This window comes from Melozone crissalis, unplaced genomic scaffold (genome assembly GCF_028551555.1).
Source record: "Melozone crissalis strain CALT ecotype California unplaced genomic scaffold, PUWL_Pcris_2 ptg000006l_1, whole genome shotgun sequence".
Classification (NCBI taxonomy): domain Eukaryota; kingdom Metazoa; phylum Chordata; class Aves; order Passeriformes; family Passerellidae; genus Melozone; species Melozone crissalis.
This window is the reverse complement of record NW_026535784.1, coordinates 55,519,997-55,532,621: the sequence shown is the minus strand read 5'-3', so window position 1 is coordinate 55,532,621 and position 12,625 is coordinate 55,519,997. Positions and strand designations below refer to the sequence as shown.

General features: G+C 43.9%; 1 protein-coding gene across 28 annotated transcripts in view; it reads left to right on the top strand.

Annotated features, from left to right (window-relative positions):
- Nucleotides 1-12,625, top strand: part of ANK2 (ankyrin 2) — a 273,624-nt gene that overhangs the window by 195,020 nt on the left and 65,979 nt on the right. For all 28 annotated transcript variants that reach the window (XM_054292269.1, XM_054292302.1, XM_054292311.1 and 25 more), the window contains 10 exons: nucleotides 639-737; nucleotides 911-1,009; nucleotides 3,412-3,510; nucleotides 3,725-3,922; nucleotides 5,600-5,698; nucleotides 6,220-6,318; nucleotides 7,655-7,852; nucleotides 8,828-8,926; nucleotides 9,035-9,133; nucleotides 11,740-11,838. In XM_054292269.1, coding sequence (XP_054148244.1) covers nucleotides 639-737; nucleotides 911-1,009; nucleotides 3,412-3,510; nucleotides 3,725-3,922; nucleotides 5,600-5,698; nucleotides 6,220-6,318; nucleotides 7,655-7,852; nucleotides 8,828-8,926; nucleotides 9,035-9,133; nucleotides 11,740-11,838 — 1,188 coding nt within the window. The remainder of the gene's footprint in view (nucleotides 1-638; nucleotides 738-910; nucleotides 1,010-3,411; nucleotides 3,511-3,724; nucleotides 3,923-5,599; nucleotides 5,699-6,219; nucleotides 6,319-7,654; nucleotides 7,853-8,827; nucleotides 8,927-9,034; nucleotides 9,134-11,739; nucleotides 11,839-12,625) is intronic.

Sequence of the window (12,625 nt, the reverse complement as noted above, 5' to 3'; positions counted from 1 at the left end):
GATTTGGGTTAGAGATTAGGGAGAAATTCTCCCTTCTGAGGATGGGGAGGCCCTGGCACAGGTTGCTCAGCGAATCTGTGGCGGCCCCATCAGTAGAAATCTCCAAGGACAGGTTGGATGGGGCTTGGAGCACCCTGGCATAGTGGAAGGTGTCCCTGCACATGGTAGGAGGTGGAACAAGATGGACTGTTCTGACCCAAACCTTCCATGATTCTCCTAGGAAGGTACAGGAAATGCTTTGTAAAGGTGCTGATTCTGAAGTGTTCACTGTAATTTCTTCCATTTCCCTTGTGTTAGACAGTCTTGGGAAGCACTGGGAGTGCTCCTCACAGACGTGTGTGCAGCCCCAGGAAGCACACACATACACTTACATACGTGCAGTTGGCAGGCAGTACAGATGTGTCTGTATGTGAAGTCTGGAGGTGGAGGGTTCCTTTCTCTCCCAGGCCTGGGAAGAAAGCAGCAGCACTGCTTTGTTGTGCCCCAGATAGTGGAAGATGTCTGTAATCCATAACCTATTGTGCTTAAAGAACAGCTACTTGTGGTAGCCTAACCCTTGTGCTCCCGGTGTGGCAGCATGGAGCTGTGTGGGAAGTGTAGCTGCATGTTTCTGACTAACACCACTGTCTTTTGCACAGAATGGTTTTACTCCACTGCACATTGCCTGCAAGAAAAATCGCATCAAAGTCATGGAACTCCTGGTGAAATATGGGGCTTCAATCCAGGCTATAACAGAGGTAGCAAAACATTTCATGTCCTGCAGAAACACTCCTTCTCTGTCTCTCCTTTTTTGCTTTCTTCCTCCTGTCTCTCCTGTCCCACCTCACTTTCCTACATGTTTGATTTGAATGAAGAAGCCCATCCCTTGAGCCATGCAGAGGAGTAAAACTGCTCTTGCTTTGTTTCGCAGTCGGGCCTCACACCAATACATGTGGCTGCATTTATGGGCCACTTGAACATAGTCCTCCTCCTGCTGCAGAACGGAGCCTCTCCTGATGTCACTAACATTGTGAGTATGGCTTTCACTAGAACCTTCTGCTCAGGACCCTCAGAAAGTCCCTGGTTACTGTGTAGCTCAGCCCAAGGGTCACATTTTAATGGTACATTGTTGAATATTAGTGCAAGTTATTGTAGCACTTTTAGTGAAGAGGGGAAAGCGATGACTGCATGGGTAACAAGCCATCTCTGGTTTCATGTGATCTGCAACAATGCTCAAGTAGGTAAAGTTTTCCTTAGAAACAGACAGAGCTCACCAAAACCATCCAAAATGGATTATAAGCCAAATCCCACAAAGTCTGTTTCTGTTCTGAAGGATGAAATTCAAGTCCAAATGGCTCTAATTTCTGCCTGCATGACTTCGCTGGCTGCCATGAAATTGTGTCATTCCTGTCAGTGAAAGAGTATGAAATGCTTAAAACCCCAATGATTAAACAAAAAACAAACCTGGGAAACTCAAGATGTTCTTCTTAGACAGGAAATTCCAGGAATCAGTGATTAAATCTGAAAAATGTGACCTTTGGGAAGTAACACAAAGTGCAGAACCTGACTTACCATAGAAATCAGTGTTTGTATACCAACAGCCTAGTTACCAAAAATAGGGGGGGAAAAAAAATGAACGAACAAAAACAACATTATTATTTTCTGCGATGTATTTCGTAAGATATTTTACTGTTTGAATTTGTCAACGTAAACAAATATTCAACTTGGGACCACCTGTACTTGGGAAGCAGCTTTTTTCAGTACATAAGGTTATAGGTAAGTGTTCCCAGCAGCAAAAACAACAAAAATTTAGTAATCCTGGTACTCGTTATTTTTTCTCAGCTAGAAAAATCTTAGATGCAACCTAGTGAAATTGTTAGCGTGCAGAATTGTTAATGTGGATCATTTAAATAGACTTTCCATACTTTGTTATGGAAGCAATCCTTATGTAAGAACTTTATTGATAATAAAAAAACCAACACAAAATCCTTCTGGAAGCAGTTAAAAATATTGTGTTACCAGGCATTTGTGTGCAAAGTTTAACACATTCCAATTTCTGCTACACAGGTGTCTTGGCTTTCACTTGGTAAGCTGAGTTTCCCTGTTGAATTACTGTTTCCAAAACCTAAATTGCTTTACTAATTCAACCAAAAAGGGTCATTGCAGAAATCTGATCTTTAGAGTATTTTCACATATTAAACGGCTTATTCTTCAGGTAATAAACTTTATATATAGATGGAATGATTAAGATTTTTAGCTAGGACTGTGGGATTTTTTTCTTGCATACCTACTAATCACAGCTGGTAATACAATGTTAATTTAAGAATGACAAGATAAGTCAACTCCTGGTGAAGAGGGTTTGCTGTAAGTAAAAATCCCTATTAGCAGGCAAGCTAAAGCTACTTCTTTCCCTACGTCTAGATGAGGACAAGAGGACATGATTCCCCATTCTGATGTAAAAGGTCTTGACTAGGGTGCTCATTTTGGCAGTTACAGTTTAAGTGGTAGTCAAGGGGAGAAAGGCCTTACAACAGAATATTCTCCAGCTCTGGTGTTAGAATTATGAACAAATAACACAAAGAAATGATGGGTCCTGCTGTGGTCTCATGATATAACATGAGATGAATAGATCTCCAGGTTGCAGAGCTGTCCCAAGACCTGATGCACCTGATGCTGGTGAGCTGCCAAGGGACCGTTTCAGTCCACTTTGGGACACTGCACTCAAAGGACAGAGCCCAATTAAACTAGGAATGCTGTCCTCAAGGAATCCTCATTTCAGTGGTTTTTTTTGAAGACCTATGTAAAAAGTAAATGCTTTGAATATTCCTGATCTGAAAATGCTTTCCAATATTTTGTATCCTTCAAATTCTGAGAGCTACAAAAGGCTTGAAACAAGATTGATTCCACAGCCTGGAGACAGAGCCACACTGCTGAGTACAGATTTTACACATTCCGTGTGCTGGCTGAGTTGTGCTCAGCCATTGCAAGGCCTCTTAATGCTGCCAGCTCCACACAGTGTGCAGGAGGGGACCATCTGGAAAATTATCCCTTCCATCTTGAGGCTCCTGTGCCGTGCAATCCCTAGAGAGACACAGCTCAGTGTACTCTCATCTCCTGTGCAGCACGAGCTGATACTCTGTTACGTAGAAAGCTGAGGGGCACATGTGACCAGGGCAAGTCTATCTGACAATTTTTCCTAAGCCAGGATTTTCATTCTGTCTCTCAGTGCTTGAGTCTTGGATTGTCCAGATGGCAAACCAAGGCATTCCAGATACAGCCACATGTATTTACACCCTTCCCTGTGGCAGAAGCCAGAGTCTCCGCTGGCAGAAGGATGGGCCTCAGCATCAGTTGTCATGGGTGGGACTGGTGCTGGCAACGATCTTTCTTCATGGAAGTTTAGGACACTGAAATGCTTTTGCTTTCCTGCAGCGTGGAGAAACTGCTTTGCACATGGCAGCACGTGCCGGGCAGGTGGAAGTGGTTCGCTGCCTCCTGAGGAACGGGGCCTTGGTGGATGCCCGAGCCAGGGTAGGTGTTCTGCTTACAGTGTTTTCTTTTTCTCTTAAAAACACGGCTGAAGGAATCATTCACCACCCTCTTCTCCTCCATTACTCCATTTTTTCTGCTATCACTTCCTATGACTCTGCAAGAGAAACGCATAGGAAGGTGTGTGGGGACCCAGGAGGATGCTGGGCTCAGGGTGGCTCCCTAGCACTAACGACCCACTCGATTTGAGTTGTAGGAAGAACAGACCCCGCTGCACATCGCCTCCCGCCTGGGCAAGACGGAGATCGTGCAGCTGCTGCTGCAGCACATGGCGCACCCCGATGCCGCCACCACCAACGGCTACACCCCGCTGCACATCTCTGCCCGCGAGGGGCAGCTCGACGTCGCCTCCGTGCTCCTCGAGGCCGGTGCCTCGCACTCCATGTCCACCAAGGTAAGGCTAAACTGAGGAACTGAAGCACTTTGGGCCCTTTTGTTGTCTTCTTATTTGATCGGCAACAATCCAGTAGGCTGGAGTGACGTGTCGCAAGCTAATCAAATTTCAACTTTGCTGTCATCTGAAATTGGGTTTGGTTGCCACTGAAGCCAAAGGCAGGTTTAAAATGTCCTTGTTTCTCCCTTTCCCTTAAAGGCACAGCTTTTTTTTGGCAGAATTTCCAGAAAAGAAAAGGGAATGGCAATGATACATTTTTTATGAACAGGTCTCCTTTTATTCTTCAATACCTTATTTACTTAAATAGCAGAATAATTCTGCCTTGTTCTAGCTGAAAGGAATGTTCCTAAAACACAGAAGTCAGCATCTGCCCAGTCTCATCGAATGCTGGATCTATTTTCAGTGGTTCTAAAATGAGATGTCATGTGACACAACAGGCCATTTTGTCTGGAATTGTGAAATAATTGCTCTCCAGAATCACTAGTGAGTTTTTTAGCCAAAAACGGTACCAATAGATTACTAACAGAGATATGAATATGTAAGATAGTAGATATCTTGATACATCATTCTCTTCACAGTTATCTTTTCCAAATTTAAAGCATTTGATAAGTGAGAATCACGTAATTTTCGCTATTTATAAAAGTACCCCTGGTTTTACAGCTGGAGCTTCAAACATGTTTATGAACAATGACGTGTCTTCCAGGGTTTAAAAGACTAAACCAGCAATTTTCAAATTAGGATCCATGGATTACTGGAAGGGCTTGCTGTTCTCCTTTTATCCAGCTGTTAAATCACATTAGAATGGCTAAAAATACACTAAATACTTTCCTAATTTCCCATATTGCTTGATGGCAATTAGTATTGCAGGAACATTCTATAATTATGAATAGGAGAAGATGGAGCCCACTAGATAATATGTTTATAGACTTGTGATTTGTGAACTGAAAATGTTTGAGATTACCTGATATAAACTCTTTCTGAGGTGGGATTAATGGAACTAAATGATAATGATAATAAACATTAAACATGACTTATGTGCCAGGCAAATAGGTCATTGCAGCTTCCCAAAATTACTGTCAGGCGGCGGTGCAGGCTGCCACCTACTGTCATACATCCATGAGCTTTCCTTACCAAATTTTTAATTAAAACAGGCAAAGCGAAGGGCTCTTTTTAGCTTCAGTAGAACTTTGTGACTGTATGAATACACAAATGCAAGTACAAAAAATTTTTCACCCAACTCTTCTGGAGGAAGGGAATTAGAGTTTGGAAGATTTATCTAATCAATTTTATTGGTGTTTCTTTGTTACTGGCAACTACTGATGCAGGAAATACTTGTAAAGCTGTCATCATGGAATGAGAAAAGATGCAGCTGGTTTGGGGTGTAAATTTGAAGAAGTGCCTTCATTGCCCCCACGCAGTGTGTGTTGCTAGTACAGTCTATATTAGATAAAATGTCTGCCAGCCTGAGAGCACATAAGTAGGGAAGAATAATAAAAGGGAAAATATTTTCTTGTATTTTGTGCTTCTCAAAGTGCTTTCAAGAGAGGCTGCTCTTTCTAGGTTCAGTTATCAATTCTGAGGTTGAAGAGCAGGTGCTTAACACATAGTTCTTAGACATGAGATGTCAGCATGACCTTTAACACAAACATCTGTGTTTTATCTCCTGGAATTTTTCAGAAGGGATTCACACCGTTGCATGTGGCAGCCAAATATGGGAGCATAGAAGTGGCAAAGCTCCTGCTGCAGCGCCGTGCCTGTCCTGATTCTGCTGGCAAGGTACTGCTGGGGAAGAAAAAGTCAGAAGCCTTTCCTTAAGGAAGAACTGTGAAATATGCACCCTAAGAAGGCTGCAGCTTCTTCTGCATGGTGGCTGTGGCTTTGTTGGGGTCGTGTCTCCCCTGGGTGGTGGCTGACTGCTGCTACCCAGCATGCTGAGTTTGGGTCCATGGCAGGAGGGTGCATGGCTGCTCTGAGGGCAGGTGTGTGTCTTTGGCTCAGGAAGCACAGGTTCCATCAAGCTACCTGAATTCCCAATGGATAAACACAGGGACAAAGCCCCACCATCCCCAGGTGTGGGTGATGAAAGCCAGCGGCTGCCACTGTGGTTCGCCTGGTGCGCTGCTTCTCCCCACTAACAGTTACCTGCTTGCCGTGCCCTTGCTGTCCATCCCCACTGCCTCTCCCCCGTCCCCTCTGTCCCTTGCTCACCCCAACCCTTCCGTCCCACCGCACCCGTGTCCCCTCCGGCCCGTGTCCCCGTGTCCCGTAACGCGCTAACGCCGTCGCCGCCCTTGCAGAACGGCCTGACCCCGCTGCACGTGGCGGCGCACTACGACAACCAGAAGGTGGCGCTGCTGCTGCTGGAGAAGGGCGCCTCGCCTCACGCCACCGCCAAGGTGAGCCCGCCCGCCATGAGGGGAGCCCGGGGGGAGCCGGCCCCGGCGAGGCCGCCGGGCCATTTATTACTGCGCAGCGGTAGCAACGGCGTAAAAAATGTATATTCTGGCCAGGCAGACGGGGAATGAGCACAAGGGGAGTTAATTTCGAATTAATTTCAGTGGTGTCGCAGTATCGCTGCGTCCGTGAGGGCAGCCCTGAGGGGAGCCCTGGCGCCGAGGGGAGTCAGTCCCACCAGAGTTTTAGTCACAGCTGGAAGTCACTTCACATTGCTAACTATGCAATGTTAGCAATGACATTAAGCATTTTATTCCGGAGTTAGGAGTGGTGGTGTGGTATCACTGTGCAGGTGAGGGGACACTGTGGAGCCCTGAGGGGACTCAGCTCTGTCAGAGCTTTGGTTGCAGTTGGAAGTCACCTCACTATCACATAATATTAGCAATAACTTTAGAAATGTGCATTCTGACCGTGCACACAAATCATTCCAGGGTTAGGAGTGGTGTTGTGCTATTGCTGTGTAAAGCAAAAGCTGCTATAAGGGGAAAATGGTGACCAGATAGGTGCAATACCAGATAGTGTCCTGCTCTATGCAAGGCTGCTGATCTACAGGCTTTCAGGAAATGCTCAGGGATTGTATTGGGAATGTGGTTTCCTTGGCAGTGCATGGGAAGCAGGATAGTTTGAGAAACTTAAAAAAAACACAGCAAAACAGCCACAGGACAACCCAACCAAGCACCCCCCACAGTACCTGTGTGCTGGCACCTGGGATTTTTCCCTCACGATGTGTTATAAAGCAATTAGGAAGTTGTCTTATTGCCAGAAAGTGCCATTCTTCTATGCTTAAATGATTGAATTAATCACAAAACCATTCCACCCCATTGCTTTTTCCAGCCTGTGACTGACACGTGTATCAAAATTTCATATGCAAACACATCTCTACTCATGTGCTTTAAAAAAGCATAATGTGATGAGGGGTCTGCACCCATCAGTCATCATGGGCAATGTCACTCACTGTTCAAAAGGGATTATTTGCAACATTGGTTGTACAAAATGTAGGTGTCGAACTCGGACTAATTTGAAGGTATTGGTGGAACAGTCCTGCCCATCCTGGTGAGGGCTGGCTTTGTTCTGGTTTAGGCAGCAAAAATAACAGATGGACAACGCAACACAACAGCAGGGCCATGTGGGACATGTCTGGCCTTGAAAATGTAATGAACTCTCATCTCTAATAACAGGCATAGCATCAAATAATACTGGTTTATGGTGCCTGACTTCTTAGGCTTACATGGCTGTTGTGGTAACTTTATTTTCCCTTTTTTTCCTGCCTGGTGTCAGAATGGATACACCCCTCTCCATATCGCTGCCAAGAAAAACCAGATGCAGATAGCTACCACTCTGTTGAACTATGGGGCTGAGACCAACATTTTGACCAAGCAGGGAGTCACCCCACTTCATTTGGCCTCCCAGGAAGGTCACACTGACATGGTGACTTTACTTTTGGAGAAAGGATCCAACATCCATGTGGCAACAAAGGTAACTCACAATTGGAAACAAAGTACTATGGGTGGGAGTATCCAGTAAGATGCAACGTTCGTGTCCCTGGGTGGGTTTAACAACCTTTCTGAAATAATGCAGTGCTCTTACCTGCAAAGGCTCTTTTCTGCATGTCGTTATCCTTCAGTGGTAAGTGAAGAAATTTACTTTCTCTGGCAAATAAGAAAACAATCATATTACTGGAGTAGACTAAGAAAAACTCTATGGGAGACCTTTCCAAATTTTTTTCAATTATTGTGCCTAACAGCTTTTGTACAAAAAACAAGGTCATTAAAAAAAAATCCAAACCATTACTATAAATCTTCATGGGTCACTGGGTTTATCTAGGGATATTTGCAAATCTTACTTATGCAGGTGAAAAGCCTGCAGCTTCTGCTCAAGTTAGAATAGGAGACTCTGGTATCTCCTTGGATGGAGTAACTATATTCTGCTAATAGAAACAAGGAGATTTTAATTTCTTCTACAAAATTTGTTCAGTGCTTTGTTCACAGGAAAGCACTGCATGTGATCACAGTGAGCTGTCAGTTAAAGGCTGCATCCTTTTCCCTGGCATTTGAATGGGATCTATTTCTGGAGTTAATGTCTTCATCTGGCTTGTGCCTGCAGCTGTCAAGGTTCCTCTTTCTGTCTGAAGAGTGGGAAGCACTTTTTATTAATGTGATTCTCAGCTTCCCAAATTACATTATTGTAGCAAATCTTGAGCATTCGTGCCTTAAAGTTTTCCTCTGTGGTTATGGTGATGTAATTGGTTTGGAGCTGTTTGTCAGCTGGAACAGGAGCAACATTGACTCTACTTTGTTTAAAACCACCACCCATACTCAAAAGCTACAGTTAGGGTCTGATCATGTTTTAAAGATGAAGAGGTGGGGAAGTCTAGATTTTTCCTTATGTAAAGTAGGGTTTTATTCTTACTTTTATCTGTCAGTTTACTTACCTGTTATATTCCATCTCCAGGCTGGACTGACATCCTTACACCTTGCAGCTCAAGAGGATAAAGTGAATGTAGCTGAGATACTCACCAAACACGGTGCGAACCAGGATGCTCAGACAAAGGTAAATCACAGAGTGGCTGCTGTCACCAGCGTGCCAAAGGGTGCTTACCCTTGTCCAAGGAATGTTCCACTGAGCTTGCAGTTTTACTTCTTTGTTCTCCTCCTGTAGCTTGGTTATACACCTTTAATTGTGGCCTGTCACTATGGAAACATCAAAATGGTGAATTTTCTCCTCAAGCACGGAGCAAATGTCAATGCTAAAACAAAGGTAAAGAATTTTCCATTGCTTTGCTTTTGCTCTTTATTCTGAACATGGTAACACAGCACTCCTACATGACATACGTGCTTTTACCCTTGGGAGCTCAAACCATGGCATGGGAGGTATCAACGTGTGGTAGCTGTAATGGAATGCCCTCTGTCTGCTCCATCTCATGGTGTGGTGTTCAGGAAAGAAAAGCCACATAACTCTGTTAAAACAACACAGACAATCCATTTCATTGGTTTTTCTTTTTCTTATTACTTGCAAACTAACAAATCAAAGTTGGTTCCTGATCTCATTTTAAACCACATGGTTTACAGCACTGTAATACCACTGTGCTGCCAAACTAGCAAGTAACAATTCAGACACTTTCAGGGTGATGCCAGTTCTCTCCAATATGCTGGGAGAAGAGTGGGAAGAGTTACCACTGTTCAGTGTGTGGGTGGGGTGACTCTGGGAGAGGAAGCAGCTGTGGTAAGGGAATGTGGTTTACTCAAGGAAAGTTTGGGGTTTTCTGAGGGGAATCTGGCTATGCTGAAATCTGACCAGATACACTGAAATGGGCCTGACTGCCTAAAGCCAAAGTCAGAACAAAGCCCACTGACTTCAACAGTTTCTCCAGGGATTAACTGGTGGGCACACCAGCTGAATGGGATGCATTTTGTAGTAAAAGCTGTGTAACTGCTGAGAATACGAAGAGAGGTTCTGATGGCAGCAACAGTGTGTTGCATCCCAGAAATCATCACATCACCCTTATCAGAAAGAAAAGGCTAACTCAGGAACTGTAGGGCTCCAGCTTGGTTAATGCTGACTTCAGGCAATTCCTGGCTGCTGGATTCAAGGGGGATGTCTTGGGACCAACAGGAAGCGGCCCACTGAGAGTGTCTTTAAAATCCCATCCAAATCACTGGTTTGTAGTTTGCTTGTTCCTCTGGTCAGCTCCCCTGTCCCCAGCTGGGACCTATGGGATTATTCATTTCTCAAAGTAGCATTATTTTGTCACTGTGGTCACGATCCAATGTGGTAAGAAAAATCCAAGTAAATAAATTAAAGATTCTGGCCCATCCCTCATGGGATCACCCAAAATCAATGGACTAAACTCAGGGATTCCAAAAGGACAGGCAACACTGCTAGAAACACAGCTGATGAGAATTAATAAAGCAGACACTAGTGGGATCCAAACTGTAGCTGCCAAGACATTCAGCTGAGGTATTTGGAGGCTAACTCAAGGGACAGACAAAATTGTATCTTTAGGAGAAGGCCTCTCTTTTTGTTTAAAGGACCGCTGGGACAGATTATGAATCCATTCACCCAGGTATTTTACTTCTTTAGAATAGTTTCATTTAGTCAGCAAGTTTGTGTCAGGAAGCAGTTCTCCACAATCTCACACCTAGGGACCACTAAAAATACTGGCAATCTGTCAACTGGTGTTGTGGACTCAGTTTAAAGAATAAATCCTGGATTCAGGATAGGCATGTTAAAGAATGAATAACGCCTGTTGCAGCTTGGGCTTTCACTAGAGAAAGCCTGCACAATGCTTGGTGCAAGGAACACGTGGCTTCTCTTTTTGAAGGACTACACTATTCAAGCAAAGGTGGTGAATCTGCTTTCCACTACAACCTACAGTAAGCAGTAGTTTTAGCAGTCCACACATATAAGAACTGTATGTGTTGTCAGTATAAGAACTGTAACAGTTCTGGATGATCACCTTCTAATCAGCAGTGCAAAGCATTACTGGCATCTGTTTGTTTGCAGCAGATATAACTCTCAGAGCACGTTTTCAGAGCCTGCCCCAGGCTTTACCTAAGTGTACAGTGTGATCAACCCAAGGTTTTCTTCCAGTTCCTTCTCTGCCTGCTTTCAAAGCCAATTGCGAATAATTTTGTAAATCAATTGCCTGACTGGACTCACACAATACCATCTCAGATCAGCCAGCTTAAGCACACTTTGGTTATGTTTCTGTATTGTGTGACACGAGAACAAACCACTGGAGCAGATGAGTATCTTGAACTAAGCCTGTTGATTAAGGCAGACATGCAGTACAAATTCCTGAGTGTAATTACATCTTGGTCCAGCCTCTTGGAGTCAAAGTGAAGCTAAACTTGATTGACATCTGTAATAGGTATATGTTTTTAGCCTTTTAAAAAGCAAACAGGCTTTAATCACTGCTGTTAAAAATGAGGTATTTTTTTAATAGACTCAGATATTTAAAAGGCAAACCTTGGGCCCTCTGTTGAAAACTAGGATGTGAGAGGAAGAGGAATGTTCTTTGCCTCAGCTATGATTCTATGCCTTCAACATACGCCTTTTAACTTCGTTGTTCCTCATTGTTCCTTCCTCTGATTTAGAAAATACAGGAGAAATGTCTTTTCATGGATTTCCTTTATTGTGGGAGAAATTATTGTTGAAAAAGAATATTACCTTCCTTGATATTTCCATTATTCTGGGGAAGGAGAATTATTATTACTGAAGGTTTATTATTTTTGGGTCAATTGGTGTCACAATTTATGTTTAAAATATCTCAAAAGGAGCAGAACGGAGCAAAGTGAAATGTCTGATCTAATGATTGGCTCTTGTTCTTTGTTTGCTTTTGCTGTCACCGCCGTGGATAACAGAATGGGTACACCCCTCTGCACCAGGCTGCTCAGCAAGGCCACACTCACATCATCAACGTTCTGCTGCAGCACGGGGCCAAGCCCAACGCCATCACCACGGTAAGGCTGACCTGCCACTGCAAACTTGCTTCCCTGGACAGTTCTTTTCTTGCCTTCCTTAGGGCTCGAGAGCAGGCTGTTATTTTGGTGAAAGTATTCCTCACACAGCTGGTTGTCATATGTGGAAATGTAATTTCCTCTGCTCTTCCCTATCCTCTTAAGGTAGTCACGTCTGACCTAGCTGTGCACTAAGCTAAACATGAGGCAGAGAGGCAGATTGCTGAGCTGCAGGATCTGGCTGGCCATAGCTTCTGTGCCAGGCTCGTTCACTTTCCCTTTGCCTCAACACTTCTCTCTGGAAATTTGTGTCTCCTGGAGTTTTCCTTAAGAATCAAGGGGAGTTCAGAATCTGGTGGTGGTTTTTTTGGGTTTTGTTTTGTTTTGTTTGTTTGTTGGTTTTGGTTTTTTTGTTTTTTTTTTTTTTGTTTTTTTTAGACCCACATTTCTGTCCCTCTATCCACTGAATTGATTTCAGGTTCTTAGTGAGTTCACCTCAGTGAACTCAGTGAAGTTAATACCTCCTCAAAGAGTGTCAATAGCTCCTGGCACAGCTCATTCTCTGCAGTCAGCTAGCCAGGAATGCGACTGTCCTATTTCATGTTGATGTTGTTACTAGTCACCTCTAATTGGGTAATCATTAGAACACTCCCAGAGTGTTCAAAACTCTTGTCATTCCCTAGAGTGGATCAGTTTTCCCTATGCCTTTAGTGTGTGTGCTTAAATCAGCACTGGCACCGTGTTTCATCCTGGAACAATCATGTGGAGTAATCTTGTGTGAAAGTTATCC